The sequence below is a fragment of the Prionailurus bengalensis genome, chromosome A3, assembly GCF_016509475.1.
Source record: "Prionailurus bengalensis isolate Pbe53 chromosome A3, Fcat_Pben_1.1_paternal_pri, whole genome shotgun sequence".
Lineage (NCBI taxonomy): Eukaryota > Metazoa > Chordata > Mammalia > Carnivora > Felidae > Prionailurus > Prionailurus bengalensis.
The window spans coordinates 21,681,283-21,700,665 of NC_057354.1; the positions used below are offsets into that span (position 1 = coordinate 21,681,283).

Consider the following 19,383-nt stretch of genomic DNA (forward strand, 5'->3'; position numbering starts at 1 on the left):
CAACCCGGAGCCCTCGGAGGGGGATCCCGAGGGAGCACTCCTGCGGAGTGAGCAGGACCGGGTACGGGAGCGGGGGGGCGGGGGCGGCTTTTTCCCTAACCTGGCGGGCCCCAGGCCGCGCTCTTCTCCGTATACGTTCCGATGTCTGGCTGTCCCCCCCCCCCCCCCAAATCTTCCTTTTGGTTCTGCCAAGCCACCCACGTGCACTTTTCACGGCTTGGCTCTTGCTGTTCTTTCTTCAAGGGTGACGCCCCTTTTCTTACCTGGGGTGCTCCCACTAAGCCTCCAGGACTACCCTTTAATGTCCAGTTCTGACGTTCAGTCTGTGACAGCACCATCATAAAACACCTTCGTGCCCTTAATTTGTTGGCTTCGTTCGGGAAATTACATGCTGCCCTGGCCCTGTGGGGGGGTCCTTTCGATTGTTTCTCAAATTTAAGTAATATGTTAACTTTTTTTGAGGGTGGGGGCAGGGAAGTCAGTGGTTTCATTGACCTCCTTTAGAGCACTATTTGAGACTCTGACCCCTTTACCTATTTTTTAAAAGTTTTAAAGTCCAGTTATCAAATCCGTGAAGAAATTTGTCTTTCTCACTGCTATGGGGGTGGTGGTAGGGAGTCAGGTTATTGTAGACATAACCGAGTTTCACATTTTACTGATTAGTGTGGAATTAACCAGTAATGGGCAAACCCCAGTTAAGAAACATTCTTCTAGTTGGTGACTGTTTTTGCTGTCACTGCACCGTATTGTAGTTCTTTGTTCAGATGCTTTGACTCTCTTCTAGACTAGAATCATCATAATTGTAGCCAACGTAGTGAGCAGTTGCTAGGGGTTAGACACTTCACACGGTAACTCATTTAATCCTCGTGGCAAAGCTATAAGGTAGTTATTATGTTATTCTCATTTGGCAGGTGAGGAAACAGACGGACGTTAGGTGGCCTACCGAAGATTACATAACTAAGATTGGAGGGAAAGGACTGCTTCTTAACCTATTTTCTCATCCCACCACTTTATTTAAAGCTGATTGAGGAAATTAATATAAAAAAGGTGAATCGCCTAAAATCATACAGTTAATATCTAGTCATAATTGTAACCAAGGGCCTTTGAGTCCAAATGTAGACCATGTTTCTATATTGAATAGCACTGTCATATACTGAACCCTTTTACACCAAGTCACTTTGTATTAAGCACATTACATACTTGGTTTTATTTAATTCTTAACAACAGTTCTGTGGGATGAGGATTATTACCACTAATTTCAAAGATGAGAAAACATGAAACAGGGGTGAGTAATCTGTCCAATATCACTTGGACATGGAAAATGACAGAGCTAGGAGTCAAATCGAGGTTATCTGATGTCCAGTCCCAAAGTCTTCACTCCTGAGCCAGTGATTCATTCTTCCAACAAATATCTTTCAACAAATAATTGTTGAGCACCTATGTATGAAGCACTATTTTATTTTTATTTATTTTTTTATATGAAATTTATTGACAAATTGGTTCCCATACAACACCCAGTGCTCATCCCAAAAGGTGCCCTCCTCAATGCCCATCACCCACTTTCCCCTCCCTCCCACCCCCATCAACCCTCAGTTTGTTCTCAGTTTTTAACAGTCTCTTATGCTTTGGCTCTCTCGCACTCTAACCTCTTTTTTTTTTTTTTTTTCCCTTCCCCTCCCCCATGGGTTCCTGTTAAGTTTCTCAGGATCCACATAAGAGTGAAACCATATGGTATCTGTCTTTCTCTGTATGGCTTATTTCACTTAGCATCACACTCTCCAGTTCCATCCACGTTGCTACAAAAGGCCATATTTCATTTTTTCTCATTGCCACGTAATATTCCATTGTGTATATAAACCACAATTTCTTTATCCATTCATCAGTTGATGGACATTTAGGCTCTTTCCATAATTTGGCTATTGTTGAGAGCGCTGCTATGAACATTGGGGTACAAGTGGCCCTATGCATCAGTACTCCTGTATCCCTTGGATAAATTCCTAGTAGTGCTATTGCTGGGTCATAGGGTAGGTCTATTTTTAATTTTCTGAGGAACCTCCACACTGCTTTCCAGAGCGGTGAAGCACTATTTTAAGCAAACAGGATCTGTGTCCCAGGAAGCTTACCTTCTACAAGGGAAGATAGATTGGAAAAACATGCGAGTATAAAATAAATCAGAAAGCAATATCTACCTTGAATGAAAATCAAGGAGGGCGAGGAATGGATTTGTGGGAGGATAGGAGTCTGTTTTATATGCGGGTCAGAGAAGTGCTCCCTGATAGGATGACATTTGCTCAGAGCCCTGAAAGAAATGAGAGAACAAGCCATATACTGTATGTGGAATGTTGTTCCACACAGAGGGAAAGCCAAGTACAATTGTTAGACCGCTGTTGGCATTTTTGAGGAACAGCAAGGAGGATGGTAAGGCCGGAGTGATAACGAACCAGAAGGCTAGAAATGAGCTCAAAAAAGCAGCCATAGACCACATGACATGGACCACATCACGTGGGAACTTGTAAGCAATAGTTAGGAATTTGGATAATACTCTGAATTACATCAGAGATCACTGAACACTTTTGAACAAAAGAAGAACGTTGTGGCTGTTGAGGAGAAAATAGCAAGGGTGCACGGGCCGAAGCGGGAAGACCAATTCAGCAGCTGTTGTGATGACCTAGGTGAAAGGTGAAGACCAGGTAGGTGGTGAGAGAGGGTCAGATTCTGGAGATAGGAATCTGGGGGTTTTGTCTTTTAGAGGAAGACTGGGACTTGCTGACAAATTAGATAAGCGATCTAAAACAAAAATGAGCTTAGGTGGTGCCAAAGGTTTTCTCCTAAGCAGCCGTAAAAATGGGAGATTGTGTTTACTGAATTGCGGAAAGAGATGGTTTGAGCAGTGAAAGCAGGAGTTTAGGTTTGTACGTGTCCAGGTGGAAATGCCTCCCCAAGTAGAGGTGTCTCCGTAGGCAGCGGGGTTTATAGGTCTGGAGTTTAAGGGAGAGATCTGATGGAGATGGAGATATAAATGTGGGAGTCATAAGGGGGAGTAAGTGGAGAAAGAAATAGGCCCAGTGACTGAGTCCTAGAACACTTCCAACACTTAGAAGTGAACGACGAGGGGGATATAATCATGTGATTTTTTTTTTCTTTAGCCCGTTAATGCTAATTGCACTGATCGATTTCCAAATATTGAGTCAGCCTTCCCTCTCTAGAATAAAACCTACTTTGTCATAGTATATAATTGTTTTTACATGCTGCTGAGTTGTATTTTCTAATACTTTGTTTAGGATTTTTGCATCTGTGTTCATGGAGGAAATTTGCAGGTTTTTTATTTATGTATTGTCTTTGTTGGGTTTTGGTATCAGGGTGATAGTGGCTTCATAAAATAGCTGAGAAGATTTCCTCCTCTTCACTTTCTAGAAGATTGTGTACAATTGGTGTTAATTCCTTAAATGGTTGGTGGAAGCTTCCAATGAAACCGTCTGGGCCTGAGGATTTCTTTTCTTTTTCTTCGGTATCTCTCTGACTGTCTTTCCCTCTCATCAGTCTTGCCAGAAGTTTCTTGATTTTATTGATCTTTTCAAAGAACCAGTTGTTTCATTGATTTTTCTCTATTTTCTGTTCTCAATTTCAGTGATTTCTGCTCTGCTCTTTATTATTTTCTTCTGCTTTCTTTGGTTTTATTTTGCTCCTCTTTTTCAAGGTTCTTAAGGTGGAAGTTTAGATTATTGATTTGGGACCTTTTCCCTTTTCTAATATATGTATTTACTGCTGTAAATTTCCCTCTCAGCATGGCTATAGCTGTGGCCCACAAATTTTGATACATTGTATTTTTACTTTCATTTCTTTCTTTTTTTTTTTTTTTTTAAAGTTTGCTTTGAGAAAGAGAAAGAGAGAACACCAGCAAGGAAGGGCAGAGAGAGCGGAAGAGGGAGAATCCCAAACAGACTCTGCACTGAGCCTGATGCCGTGCTGGATCTCACAGCCTCGAGATTGTGACCTGAGCTGAAATCAAGAGTTGGTTGCTTAACCAACTGAGCCACATAGGCGTCCCTTACTTTCATTCATTTTTATGTATCTGTTTAAAATTTCCCTTGAGATTTCCTCTTTGATCCATGGATTAATTAGAAATGTGTTGCTTAGTTTCCAGGTATTTGGAGATTTTCCTGCTATCTCTGTTACTGAGATTTCTAGTTTAATTCCATTGTGGTTGGGGATCATACTGTATTCTCTGTTTCGTGGTGCAAGATACGATCCATCTTGGTATCTGTTCTATGGTCACTTGAAAGTGTATTCTCCTGTTGTGGGTTGTAGTGTTCTTTAAATGTTGCTTAGATCCTGTTGGTTGAGGTGTTCTTGAATTCTGTTATCCTTGCTGATTTCCTACTTGTTTTATCAGTTTTTGAGAGAAGAACACTGACGTCACCACCTGTACTTGTGGTGTCTGTGACCACCCATAGTTCTCCTTTCAGTTTTATTCTGTTTTTGCTTCACACATTTTGTGGTTGTTTTGTATTTAGCATTTATGTCTTGACAGAATCCGGTGAAGATTGCTGTCTTCTCTATTGGTTTCCCCTTTAATGGTTATAGAATGTCCCTCCCTATCTCTGGTAATTTTCTTTTTTCTGATGTCTATCTGATGTTGAGATAACCACTCTTGCTTGCTTTTGATTAACGTTTGCATGATAATATCCCTTTTCATCTGTTCTTTTACTTTCAACCTACTTATATTCTATTTGAAGAGAGTTTCTTGTAGACAGCATAGACATAGGTCATATTTTGTAATCTATTCTGACATTCTGTATTTATTTTTTCATTGGTATACTTAGACCTTTCATATTTAATATAATTATTATGATAGAGCTTAATCTTCCATTTTATTTTTTGTTTTCTGTTCTGGTTTTTGTTTCTCTGTTTTCTTTTTCTAGCTTTCTCATAGGTTACTTGAACATTCTTTGGAATTCCATTTTATTATTACAGCATTTCTGAGTGTATCTCTTTGGAACCATTTTAATGGTTCTTCTAGGTATCACATTGTACGTAATTTATCTTTACCAGCACTAGTGAAGGATAGCAGCCTTACTTCCCTTTATGTCTCCTTACCCTCCCCCATTTATAATATAATTGTTGTAAATATTTCCTCTACACGTACATTTAGATCCAAATCAGACAGGGTTACAATTTTTGCTTCAACTATCAAACACAATTTAGAAAACTCAAAAGAATAAGGAAAGCCTATTATATTTATACATATCTTCACATACCATGTTCTTTCTTCCTCCTTGACACAAGTATTCCTTTTTTTTTTTTGGGGGGGGGGACAGAGAGAGACAGAGCATGAACGGGCGAGGGGCAGAGAGAGAGGGAGACACAGAATCGGAAACAGGCTCCAGGCTCCGAGCCGTCAGCCCGGAGCCTGACGCGGGACTCGAACTCACGGACCGCGAGATCGTGACCTGGCTGAAGTCGGACGCTTAACCGACTGCGCCACCCAGGCGCCCCCCCCTTTTTTTTTTTTTAATGTTTATTTATTTTTGAGAGAGAGAGAGGGAGACATAGAATCTGAAGCAGGCTCCAGGCTTTGAGCTGTCAGCAGAGTCCCATATGGGGCTCGAATTCATGAACTGTGAGATCATGACCTGAGCTGAAGTCAGATGCTTAACCAACTGAGCCACCCAGGCACCCCTAGTATTCCTTTTTTTAATGTGTCCTTTCTGTTGAAAGAATTTCCTTTAGCTATGTTTTTTTTAGAGCAGGCCTGATGGTGATAAATTCTTTTAGTTTTCTTTCATCTGAGAATGTCTCGATTTACACTGCACTCCTGATGGGCATTTTGGCTCAGTATAGGATTCTGTCTCGATAGTTCTTTTTTTTTTTTCTTTTTTTTCTCCCAGCACCTGAAAGTTATTGTGCCACTTCTTTCTGGCTTACATGGTTTCTGATGAGAACTCCATTTTCATTCCAATTATTTTTTCTCTATAGGCAAGGTATCATTTTTTCTGACTGCTTTCAATATTTCTTTTGTCATTCCTTTTCAGAGTTAAATTATGATGTAATTATAATCAGTGTAAATTTCTTTGGATTTATCCTATTTGGGGTTCACTAAGCTTCCTGAGTATATAGATGTATATTTCTTGCCAAATTTGAGGGAGTTGTCGGCCATTATTTCTTTGAGTGGTTTCTCAGCTGTGCCCTTTTTCACCTCCTCTTCTGGAACTCTTAGATCTTTTGTTATGGTCCATGGGTCCCTGAGGCTCTTTTCAGTCTATTTTCTTTCAGTTGTTCAGATTAGGTAATTTCTGTTACTCATTTTTACAGCTCATAGTTTCTTCCCTGTGCCCCCTCCATTCTGTTCTTGAACTTGTCTGCTGACCTTTTCATTTGTTACGAATTTTTCAGTTCTAAAATTGCTATTTATTTTTTTCTTTATATCTTCTATTTCTTTGCTGAGGCTTTCTATTCTTTCGTTTGCTTGAAGCAAGTTCAGAATTGCTCATTGAAGCATTTTAATCATGGCTGCTGTAATAACTTTGTCAGATAATTCTCACATCTGTCATCTCAGTGTTGAATGTATTAATTGTCTTTATTCTTTCAGTTTGAGATCTTCCTGGTTCTTAGTATGATGAATGATTTTTGATTGGACATTTTTGCATTATGTTCTGAGTGACACTCTGGATCTTATTTAAGTCTTCTGTTTTAGCTGGCTTTTTGTGACACCACTCTGCCAGAAGAAAGGGGTACCCCTCCCCCCCCTTACTGCCAAGTGCCAGTAGAAGTCCAGATTCCTCACGTGGCCTCCTTTGACACCCAAGGGGAAGAGCTCCTCACTACTGTCCAGTAGAAGTAAGAGTTCCACTCCCTACTTGGTAACCAGTGCACTGCACTAGGGGTGGCCTCATTATCACAGGACTGTAGTGAAAATCATAACTATCCACTAGGCCTCCTCTGACACTACCCCAATGATGAAAGAAAAGAGCATATATTCTTGATGTACACCCTTTTCTAAGCTAAGAGCCACTTTTCTAGAATATACTGCCTACCAAAGAACTTCTTGTCTAGGAGAAGGTATAGGCACATAGTGTTAGTGTAATGCAAGGCACTGTTTCACAAGTATTCTGTAGAGGACAGCGGTAAACAAAATGAGCCTAAAGTAATTTCTAGAAGGATTTATGGGAGGTCTCCTTGATTCCCCTCCTCCACCTTCTATTTTGTATATGCCTTAGGGTTCTCTCGTATACTCCTCCCTTGCAGGGCTAGACCCTCCAGTTAACTTTGTATCTCCCTTTCCTTGTCAAGAACTTAGCACAGTGAGTGCCACATAGTATATGCTAAGGAAACATTTCTGGGTAGGAAGAAGTAGGAAGCTACAAAATATCACGGTATGCTGGAGGTTTTGTGTTTATCCAGCTTCTTTTACTCATTTTAAAAAAATGTTTATTTATTTTTACAGAGAGAGAGAGAGAGAGAGAGAGTGCACATGAGCCGGGGAGGGGCAGAGAGAGGGGAGACAGAGAATCCCAAGCAGGCTCCACGCTGTAAGCACAGACCCTGACGCAGGGCCTGACCCCATGAACTGGGAGATCATGACCTGAGCCAATCAAGATTTGGACGCTTAACCGACTGAGCCACCAGGCACCCCTCTTTTACTCATTTATTAAACAAACAGTGAGTGGGACCTGCTTGGCAGACACTGTATCAGATGCTAGGAAAATCACAAGTAACTAAAAAAGTGTACTATTCAGTTGGAGAGACGCACGAATAAACCAGTCATTTTAACCCATAGCAGTGGTCCCCCAGTGTACTTTGCACACTACTGCCAGATAGGTACTGAGCATGTAGCCCTTCATCACCTGGTTCTTATTCTTCAGAAGATAGAGTTTGTGTAGAATGTATACAATGCGGGATTCCCATGCCTGGCTGGTCATCAGACTGACCTTGAAAACTTTTAAAATAGTTTCAGAAGCATACCTGCCATCTCCTCCGCCCCAATATAGATTCTGATTCAGTAGCTCTGGTGTGGGGCCCGGGAATCTGTACTTACATCACTCTCCCTTGATTCCGATAAGCAGACTGGGGGAACCGCTGGTGTAGTAGAAAGTGTGCGTGCAGCCTTTGGAGTCACACAGGCTTGAGGTGAATTCCATGTCTGACATTGCTTGCTGTGTGCCCATGGCATCACTTAACCTCTCTGAGCCTTGTGTTATAGTCAGCTTGTGGATGAGGAACTTTTATGCACATAAAATACCTAGAACATGCCGGGCATTTGGTGAGTTTTGTTCAACAAATATTAATTCTCTTCCTTCTGTCCAAGAACTCGTATTGGCAATTCTCAGGTCTGAACTCCTGTCTCTGGAATCTAAACCCAGTCTTTCTATCCATATGCTTGCTATTCAAAGTTAGAACTTTTGGAGATCATCTTATCTACCAAGTGTATGTTAGGTTGAAAAAACTGAAATTCATGGAAGTCACACAGCCAAGAGTAGAGCCAGGACGAGAATCCAGATAGTCAGATTTGTGTTCTTATTGCGGCCCTGTCCTAGAAACAGCCTATAAGTGGCCTAGCCAAAATCTAGAGCTATGATTGCCTCTTAAGAATGAACCTAGCAAGATCCTCCCATAAAGGATGATGTCATCTACCTGTAGGAATTACCCCAAGAGAAGAAGAATATGGCAGTTTTAACCCAGAATCCAGTTGAGGCATAGCTGATATTAAAGCTCTACCAATGAGAGAACCAGACCTTAGAACATGGCTGTTGACTCAGCAGGCATTTATCGAATACCTGCTCTGTGCCAGAAGCAATAAGCAAACCTGTCAAGTTATCACTCTTTAGAGCCTATATTCTAGTGAGAGGAGAGAAACAGTAAACAAATAAATAGTAGATAATCTTGTTTGACGGATGGTGCTAAGTGCTATTGAAGAAAACTACAGTCAGGGAAAGAAGATAGGGAATGCCAGGGTGGGGAGGAGTGAGGATGGGTTGCAGTTTCCAATAGGAGTGATCAGAGAAGGCGTCACTCAGGATTCACGTTTGAGCAAAGCCCTGAAAGAGATGAGAGAGCAAATCGGGAGGATATACGGCAGACAGCAAGTGCAAAGGCCCAGGTGATCAGAATGTCAGTCCTGAATGGTGTGTGGCTCACCTGCTCTGATGACATCTCTGTCTTGTCTTTGCATTTACTAGATGCTTTCACTCTTCATCCTCCTGGCCTTTGCTTGTAACAGGCATTTTACCTCGAGCAGCCTTCATGCATAGCCCCAAACGTGTAGTCCCCGAATTCCAACACAAATCCTCCTCCCTCCGTGAACACTTCACTGTTGATGTTCATTTTTTTTCCCCAAATTTCTTTTGTACTTCCTTCTTTCTCCCTTTTTCACTTCTTGATTGTATGATACAGTAAGTACTCTGTGATCTCCCATCTTATCCTTGAAGTGTCTGTAAGGCATAGCACTTTGTCCTGTACAGATCGCTCCCATTTGTCTTCACCTGTATGCCATGGCCCAGAGATGGTCCCTGACCCATCCCCATGACAAGGCGGAGAGAGAGGAGAGAACCAGGAGAGGCCGTGGTGGGGAACAGGTTCGCCCATGCACTACAATTGCAGATCTCTTCCCTTGCCTCTTTAGTGACTGCTTTCCACAACCACAGTCTGGGCACACTGAGCTAGGAAGGTAGAGTTGGCCATCAGCAATCGAGAATTGGTTATTCAGGCTTAGGTTTTTTCAGTCCCAGTCTGCCACAGTTGAACTCTGGGTGGTATTCTCTACTCAGCCAGAGAATCCAAAAGCCTCATCCCAGTATCACTTTGGGCCAGAATGCCCCTGGTGCCGTCAGTTACAGCAACAACAAACCTCGCAGTGCCACTTTAAATATTCAGGGTTGCATTTTATAGGAAAAGAATCTGGAACTCCTGAGTCTCTAAACCTCTAAACAATTCTTTCTGTAATTGACATATTGTCACACAAGTGTGATTTCACGGCCCTCCCATAAAGGTATATGATTGCCTTTTATAGTCGTGTCAAAGTAGCAATTTGGTATACTCTCTTCCTTACAGAAAGCTGGTTTATCTCTTTCTGAGTCTATAACCCATTCTTTTGAAGATCTCCAATTGTGATAAATCTTTATCTGTAGAGTACTCCATTAGCAGAATATACCGAAATCTACCCATTCTACTAGAGAAGGGCATTTGAGCGCTTTCTGTTCAGGGGCAATTGTGGATAGTATAATCCAGAATGCATCTTTTGGTATGTTTGTGTACGCATTTCTGTTGGGTGTTTAGCAAAGAGTGAAATTACTAGATCATAGAGCATGCTCACCTATAGAATGATGCTGCCAAAGAGTTTTGCAAAGTAGTTGTGCTCCTACCAGTACTGAATGAGAGTTCTAGTTGCTTCATTTCCTCGCCAACACCTAGTGTTTTCTTTTTCTTTTCCTTTTCCTTTCTCTTTCTCTTTCTCTTTCTCTTTTTCTTTTCTTTTCTTTTTTTTTTTTTTGTTTTTTTTTGTTTTTTTGTTTTTTGTTTTTCTTTCACCTTAGCCCTTCTGGTAGGTATGTAATATTTCAGTGACGTTTTAAATTGTATTTTCCTGACTAATGATGTTGAGTGTCTTTTCATATGTTGATTAGCCATTTGGACATCCTCTTTTTTGATACGTCTATTCAAGTCCTTTTCCATGTTTCTTCTGGGTTGTCTTTTTCTTAATGATTTATGAAAAATCTTATATTATCAACATGAGTGTTTTGTCAGATATATAGCAAATATCTCCTCACTCTATGGGTTGTCTTTTCACTTTCTCTCTCTTTCTTTTTTTTTTTTTAATGTTTATTTATTCTTGAGACACACACACACACACACACACACACACACACACACACACAGTGTGAGCAGAGGAGGGGCAGAGAGAGAGACACAGGATCTGAAGCAGGCTCCAGGCTCCAAGCTGTCAGCCCAGACCCTGATGCAGGGCTCAAAACCACAAACCGTGAGAACATGACCTGACCCGAAGTCTGACGCTCAACCAACTGAGCCACCCAGGCGCCCTGGTCTTTTCATTCTCTTAATGATGTCTTTTGATGAACAGAAGTTGTTTAATGTAATCCAGTCTATCAATTTTTTTTTTATGGTTAGCCCTTTTCTGTATCCTGTTTAAGAAATCTTTGCCTACCCCAAGATCACAAAGATGCTGTTCTCTGTTTTCTTACAGTTTCTTTACATTTCACATTTGAATCCAGTGTCTGATGGAATCAAGACATACATATTTTTTCATATGGATAGGCAAATGACACAGCACCTTCCATTAAAAAGACTGTTCTTTCCACCGGGTCATTTCAGCATTGCTCTTGTCCAGTATGCAGATCTGTTGTACACGAGGGGGCTATTCTGTTCTGTTAGTCTGTTTGTCATTCTTTATGCTAATAACACACTGACTTTAATTATTATACCTTTACAGTAAACCTTAAAATCAAATAGCGTAAGAAACCACAACTTGCCAGTATAACTTCTCCTCTTCAAGATTGTCTGTGCCATCAATTTTAGAGCATTGTTGTTGCTTTCTACAAAAGTCCTTTTGGCATTTTGATTGGGATTATGATGACTCTAAACTGGTGGTTCTCATCCAAGAGCCATTTTTACCCTCCATGGGACATTTGGCAGTTTCTGAGGACATTTTTTGCTGTCACACCTGGAGTGATGCTACTGACATCTGGGGGACAGAGGCCAAAGATACTAGTAAATATCTTACAATGCATAGGACAGCTTTCGACTCACAAATAATTATCAAACCCAAAATGTCAATGGTGCTACTGTTGAGAAAGTCGGATTTAATATAATCATTGTTTCAGTTAGGCTTCTGTCTACCCTCTTATTGTTTTGTGTTTGACCCACTGGTTTTGCTTCTCTTTTTTCATTTTTTACCTTTTTTGGGGGGGGGGTGTACATCAAAAGTATTTATTCTACTTTTACCACTGTCTGAACATATTAAGTATGTATTCTTTTACAGTTCTTTTGGTGCTTTACCCTACAGATTTCAACATGCATTCTTGATATGTTACAGTCTGATATAAATTATTTTATCACGTCCTGATACTCTAGACTCTTAATGCACATAACTCTTTTTACATCCCCTCCTTTGTAGCTTTTGTGCATTATTGTGCATTTTGGTTTTATATATATATATATATATACACATATATATATATATATATACTTAAACTGCAAAAAACATAAATATTGTTTTGTACAGTTAGTATTATTTTATATTGGTGTGTTCCATTGTTCTTAATTGCCTCCTACATACCCATGCTTCTCTCTAGATTCATTTTCTCCCTTCATTTTTTCCGTTAGTGCAGACCTGATAGCCATGTTTTTACTTGGTTTTTATCTAAACACAGCTTTATTTTACCTTCAGTTTTGAAAGATGGTTTCATAGGGTATAAAATGCAAGATTGGTAGTTACTTTCTCTCGGCACTTTAAAGATGTCATTCTACTGTCTTCTGGATTTCATCATTTCTGTTAAGGAGGATCTATCAGGGCGTCTGGGTGGTTCAGTCGGTTAAGCGTCCTACTTCAGCTCAGGTCATGTTCTCGCAGTTTGTGAGTTCGAGCCCCACGTCCGGCTCTGTGCTAACAGCTCAGAGCCTGGAGCCTGCTTCTGATTCTGTGTCTCCCTCTCTCTCTGCCCCTCCCTCGCTCACACTCTGTCTCTCTCTCTCTCTCTCTCTCTCTCAAAACTAAATAAAACATTTTAAAAAATTAAAAAAGAAAAAAGAAGTGTGTGCCCGTCTTACTGCTCCATTAGTTTTAAGATTTTCTTCTTTATTTTTGGTTTACAGCAGTTTGACCATGATGTGTCTGTCTGTGTTTTTCTTTGTACTGCCAACCTGGATTTATTGAGCTTCTTGAACCTGTGGGTTGATCTCTTCCACGTGTTTGGACATTTCTCAGCCAGTTGTCCCCCAGCAGCAGCCTTCTCTCAGAAGCCATGTATTTTGAGATCTCTGAAAACTGCAGTTTTGCCCCCTCAACCCCACATGAACCACATTAAATGCATTGTGGTTTCTCTTTCCTCAGTGACAGCCCTCGGCCTGGGCCACACTGTAATCCTGAGCTCATGTTCAGGGTCAACAAATGCAGCAAGGGTAAAAAATAAAAAACAAAAGAAACAGCTATTGACTATTGGCTCACTGAACATTCATCCCTCGCTAGAGTATTCATCCATCTAGTCCTTGTTGTATCCATGACTAGTTACGCTTTGAAAAGTATTTTTGTAGTTTATCTGGTTTTTTCTAGCTGTCAGCAGAAGTTTGGCCTGCCATACCCTACCACATCCAACTTCAAAGCAGAACGGGCACAATGTTTTTGAGTGCTTGTCATGTGCCAGATGCCCTTCTAGGTTTGAGATATATGATTGCCCAGTGTAAAGTTGCATTGACAGGGGCACCTGGGTGGCTCAGTTGGTTAAGCATCTGACTTTGGCTTAGGTCATGATCTCGTGGTCTGTGGGTTCAAGCCCCACATCAGGCTCTGTGCTGACAGCTCCAAGCCTGGAGCCTGCTTCAGATTCTGTGTCTCCCTCTCTCAGCCCCTCCCCTGCTTCTGCTCTCTCTCTCAAAAATAAATATTTTTAAAAAATAAATAAAGTTGTGAAGACAGACGTATGCATACACGATAATACAGCGTACTAAACACCATAGTGGCGGTATGCACAGCAGTGACCGTGAAGTAGGAACGAGGAGGAGAATGTGAAATAGCTCCACCTGTTCGGGAATAGCAAGTTTTGTCATTTTACATGGCTGCAGTTTCACGTGGAAGGGGTGAAGCCCTGAGAGATGAGGTTGCTAAGATAGGTGGGAGCCTGATGGCAAAGGGCCACGTGTGCCATGGTGATTAGGCAGGCCAGGGAGAGCAGTTGAAGAATTTTAAGCAGACAAGAGTGATCGGATTTTTGTTGTGGAAAGATTACTTACATGTCAGGGTGAAATGTGGATCCAGGAAGGGCAAGCACATGAGGCCAGGGGCCAGCGAGGAAACAGTCAGGCCCGCATTAAATAGATGGTTATCGTCACCAACAGATTGGAAAGATACTGAAGGGGTAGAATAGATGAAATTGAAGAGAATGGTGGAATTAAGAGGGAGGTGGAAGAAAGACTAAGGTTTCTAGCTCAAGGTGAGGGCTATAAATCACAAAGGAAGCACAGGAGAGTGGGCAGAGAAGTTTAGTTTGGGATATATTGCGCGTTCCCACTTCGTTAGCTCCATTGCAGTTTGTGTCATATAATCTGAGAACATAATTCTGCGGGCCCCGGGTTATTTTCTTGAAACTCCCGAGACGAATAAGAGAGGTGCAGAGCCCCAGCCCATCACCTTTACTCCAGCTTCAGCCAGACCCTCTGATTTTTATCTACCTTGGATGCTGGGCTTCCACTTAAACATTGTATGTGAAGAAAGCTTTCCACACTAAAAAAAAAGTTACCAACAAACAGTGTTTCCTTTTTCATTCATCTTCCCGTTTTAGGTCTCTGTTTCCTGTTGTTTGACGGAGCCCTTTCTCAAGTACTGGATCTTCCTTGGGAGGGTATGTGGGTAATGCCCTCTCTGAATCCTTGCTTTTGTTCTTGCAGTCTGACAGGTGACTATCTTGGCGGTATATAGGGTTTGGGGGCCACAGTCCTTAATTTGCAGTCAGCAGATACTATTCCATTGTCTTCTAGTGTCCCTTGTGGCAAATGAGAAAGCCAAAGCAAGTCTTCTGAGTTGTTTGTTGTCTCTTCCTGAAAGCATACATGATTTTTCTGTCTTTTAGTGTACAGGAATTTTACCAGAGTGTTACTAGGTGTGTATCCTTCTGTCTTTTCACTCTCCAGATAAATCTTTCTGCAACTCAGGAAAATGCTTCCGTTATTTATTTGTTTCAGCTCCTCCATCTGGTCCTTTGTCTCCTTCCAGAATTCCCAGCCATTTACACACTGGTTCTCCCAGGTCCGTTCTCCCAGTCTCACGGGTTCCGTCTCTTTGTCCTTCTGCTCTGAGTTCTAGAGTAGCTCTACTTCATCTTCCAGGCCACTGATGGAATATCAGTCATTAACCATCTTCTTTTTTTAAAAAATTCCACCAACTGAGCTTGTTTGGTGGCAAGTCATGTACTAAAAATTCTAAGGGATGTCATTCACCTTGTGATCAAGCTTTTTATTGCTTTTATTATGTTTCAAATTAACAGAACCCCTTCTGTTAATCTAAGACTTACCACCTCAAAGAGTGCTGTGCCAGCTTTTCCTGCCTCTTGACTCCTGGGTCCCATTAAGTGGTTATCTTCCTTTCCTTCTGTTCCAACTACAGTACCAGAGGGGATGGCCCAGCAGCCTCTGGGTCATCAGCGTGTGGGCCGGTGCCAGTGGGGTGTCAGCAGTCCCAGGCTGAGCCTTCTGGCATCAGTGACCTGAGATAGGGAACATTTGAGCTTCCTCCCTTCCTTAGCTTCTCGGGGGGTCACAGCCACCAGGAGATATCTCCCCCAGTGAGCCTCACAGAGACCGGCTTTGCCCTTTCTTGCGGAAGACCATGGAACTCTGTGGACCAGACTCTTTCTAGGGTTTTAGAGCCTGATTGTTGCCCTGAGCCCTCTCCTGACCCAGGAGGAAAATCTGGCCCTGGCTTGCTCTCTCTGGGCTGAGTAGGTCTTGCTCACACACTCACCAGGCTCCAATTGCCTGCTAGCCTTGTAGTCAGTGGGGCTCAGGAGGGTTGATTGGATTGGGGACAGGGAGAGGCATCATGTCTCCAGAAGCCCCCAGCAAGTTGAGCCAAAAGAGAGGGAGAGATTGTGAGAGACAGACTGACAGACCCCACCAAACTAGACAATCTCTAAGCCTCCTTCCAGTGCCAACATTTTGCAGTTGTACACATTTATGGTCTCCAGCTTCAGCTCAGTCCTCAGTACCCTTGGGCCACACTTTTATGTCTTCCCAGCATGCTCTGCTTCCCCAGAGGGAATATTTGAGACTTTTATTTCTCTTCTCAAGCCCTCTGTTTACCTCACTTCTTGTTCACTGCCAGCCCATGACTTTGAATTTCTTCTCACAGAGAAAAGAGATTTTCTGGTATTAAGTTGTTCACTTCCTTCAGCCACCTATAGACCTATCTCCTTTCACTGCCTGCCTGCCTGCCCTCCATCTTTCCATCCTGTTGGGCTCTCTTCACCCGTGATTTCTGTAATAGCGTGCGCTCCTGGTTTTCCCATTTCTTTGGCTACTGCCTTCCGTTTTGTTCTGCCCTTGGTCTCACCCAGCTCTGACTCTTCTCCTATATCACTGGCTGCCGGAGCATCTTCTCAGTGCATAAAGTTGATCATATCAACTTCGGCTTAAAACCTCTCCATGACAAGAACAGACAAAATTAATCTGTGGGGATAGGAGTCAGAATAGAGGTTACCACTGGGCAGGGGAAATAGGAATTGACTATAAAAGGCCTTGAGGGAGCCTTCTAGGGTGTTGGAAATATTCTCTATCTTGTTTTGGATAGTGGTTACATAGATCTCTACATACACAAAAATCCACTGAGCTGTACGTTAAGACTAGTGCATTTTACTCTGTAAGTGTCCTACCTCAACTTAAAAAAAGATAAAACCTCCTGTGGCTCTCCATTACTACCACAGGTTAAGATCCAAACTCCTTAAAACAGCCCACAGTCTTATTTATTCCTCCCTCAGGTCTGGCTCAAGCATCTTCCTCCTGTGAAACCCACCCTGGCTTCCCCAGGGTTCGGACGTTCAGGGCTTCCACAGTCAGGATCGTGAGCACGGGCCTGTCCTAACTCTCTGACTGCGTGGTAGCCGTCCGTCTGCTTCCCTCACTGGGCCGGGGCCCCCTAAGAAGAGCGGCCGTCTCTCTTCAGTTCCCTCGCCCCCCTCATGCCTTGTGCAGCGCCTGGCACGTAGGCCCCCACGAAATGTCTGTTGATTGACCGAATGCAGGTTCTCTTTGTATTTGCTTTGAGCTTGACCTTTACTGAGGGTTTTCTTCCTCCAGCCTGCAGGATGCGTCCTCAGTGAGAAGGCCGCTGCGCAATGGCAGTTTTTGACACTCCTGAGGAGGCCTTTGGTGTTTTACGTCCGGTCTGTGTTCAGCTCACCAAGACACAGACGGTGGAGAACGTGGAGCGTCTGCAGGCACAGTTGCGAGCCGTGAGTGACTCTGCCCTTCAGGAGCTCCAGCAGTATGTCCTCTTCCCTTTGCGATTCACCCTGAAGACCCCGGCTCCCAAAAGAGAGCGCTTGGTCCAGAGCGTGGTGGAGTGCCTCACGTTTGTCCTCTCTTCAACATGTGTGAAGGAACAAGAACTTCTCCGGGAGCTCTTTTCGGAACTCTCTGCTTGTCTGTATTCGCCCAGCTCCCAAAAACCCGCAGCTGTGTCCGAGGAGTTGAAATTGGCGGTGATCCGGGGCCTCAGCACATTAATGCACTCGGCTTATGGGGACATCATTCTGGCTTTTTACGAGCCCTCCATTCTGCCTCGTTTAGGATTTGCCGTATCTTTACTGTTGGACCTAGCAGAACGGGAGAAATCAAAGCAGATTAAAATTGCTGCCTTAAAATGTTTGCAGGTTTTACTCTTTCAGTGCGATTGTCAAGACCATCCGAGGTCCTTGGATGAGCTGGAGCAAAAGCAGCTGGGGGACTTGTTTGCCTGTTTTTTACCTGGAATCTCAATGGCACTGACCAGGGTCATCACAGGAGACTTCAAACAGGGGCACGGCATTGTCGCGTCTTCTCTAAAGCTCTTTTACGAGACAGTGAGTTTCATTATGGCTGATGAACAGCTCGAAAGAATCCCACAGGTTCAACCGAAGCCTGCAGTGGAGCACAGAGTAGCAGAGCTGGTGGTTCACAGGGAAGCCAAGTGGGTAAAAAATACCAGCGACAAATTGACTCTCCTTATTAAAAAGATAATCGAGTGTGTTTCAGTTCACCCACACTGGAAGGTGAGGCTGGCACTGATAGAACTCGTCGAAGCCCTTCTTCTGAAGTGCAGCCAATCACTGGTCGGATCGGCTGGACCCCTTCTGAAGGCTTTGGTGGGTCTAGTGAATGACGAGAGTCCTGAAGTCCAAGCCCAGTGCAATAGAGTGCTGAGACATTTTGCGGACCAGAAAGTAGTGGTAGGCAACAGAGCCTTCGCCGACATCCTGTCAGAGAACCTGCACTCCCTTGCCACATCTCTTCCCCGCCTAATGAACTCCCAGGACGATCAGGGCAAATTCTCGACGCTCTCCGTGTTACTCGGTTATCTGAAACTCTTGGGCCCCAAAGTGAACTTCGTCCTCAACTCCGCGGCCCATCTTCAGCGCCTTTCCAAAGCGCTTGTCCAGGTTCTAGAGTTAGACGTGACTGACATCAAAATCGTTGAAGCGCGGCGCTGGAATTCCGATCAGCTGAGTGCTTCTCCGGAGACCGCGGCTGCACAGCCATGGAGTCAGATGCAGAAGAGGTACTTCCGCTTCTTCACCGATGAGAGGCTCTTCCTGCTCTTGCAGCAGGTGTGTCGGCTCCTCGGCTTTTACGGGGACCTCTATTTGCTCGTAGATCACTTTATGGAGCTATACCACGAATCTGTGGTTTACCGGAAGCAAGCTGCCATGATCCTGAATGAACTGGTTGCGGGGGCTGCTGGGCTGGAGGTGGAGAATCTTCATGAAAAACATATTAAAACAAGCCCAGACGAACTGAGAGAGATCGTGACATCTATACTTGAAGAATACACAAGCCAAGAAAACTGGTATTTGATCACTTGTATCGAATCTGAAGAAGCGGGAGAGGAGCTAACAGTGAAGCAGTCAGGCCTCCGGGCCATCACATCTGGTGCACACACCTGCCAAGTTCCATCTTTTCCAGCCTTCTCAAAGCCAAGTGCCACTATTTGCTCCATGAACGGCAACATCTGGCAAATATGCATCCAGTTGGAAGGGATTGGGCGCTTTGCGTGTGCCCTAGGAAAAGACTTTCGTTTGCTCTTGATGTCAGCCCTCTATCCAGTGCTGGAGAAGGCTGGAGACCAAACCCTGCTCATTAGTCAGGCAGCTACCAGTGCCATGATGGACATTTGCCGTGCTTGTGGCTACGACTCTCTGCGGCACCTGATCAATCAAAATTCGGACTATTTGGTGAATGGAATCTCTTTAAATCTGCGTCATCTGTCTCTGCACCCCCATACCCCAAAGGTCTTGGAAGTCATGCTGTGGAACTCAGATGCTAGCCTGCTCCCTTTGGTGGCAGATGTGGTTCAGGATGTCTTGGCCACTTTGGACCAGTTTTATGATAAGAGAGCTACTTCCTTTGTCAGCGTCCTGCATGCCCTGCTGGCAGCATTAGGTACATTCAGAACCCTTTTTAATGCTG

The 19,383-nt window shown here is 43.3% G+C and overlaps 1 protein-coding gene across 1 annotated transcript in view; it reads left to right on the top strand.

The window, feature by feature from the left end:
- The window catches only part of TTI1 (TELO2 interacting protein 1), a 45,264-nt gene that overhangs the window by 132 nt on the left and 25,749 nt on the right, over positions 1 to 19,383 (top strand). The window contains exon 2 of the mRNA XM_043602398.1: positions 17,017 to 19,356. Coding sequence (XP_043458333.1) covers positions 17,055 to 19,356 — 2,302 coding nt within the window. The 5' untranslated portion in view covers positions 17,017 to 17,054. The remainder of the gene's footprint in view (positions 1 to 17,016; positions 19,357 to 19,383) is intronic.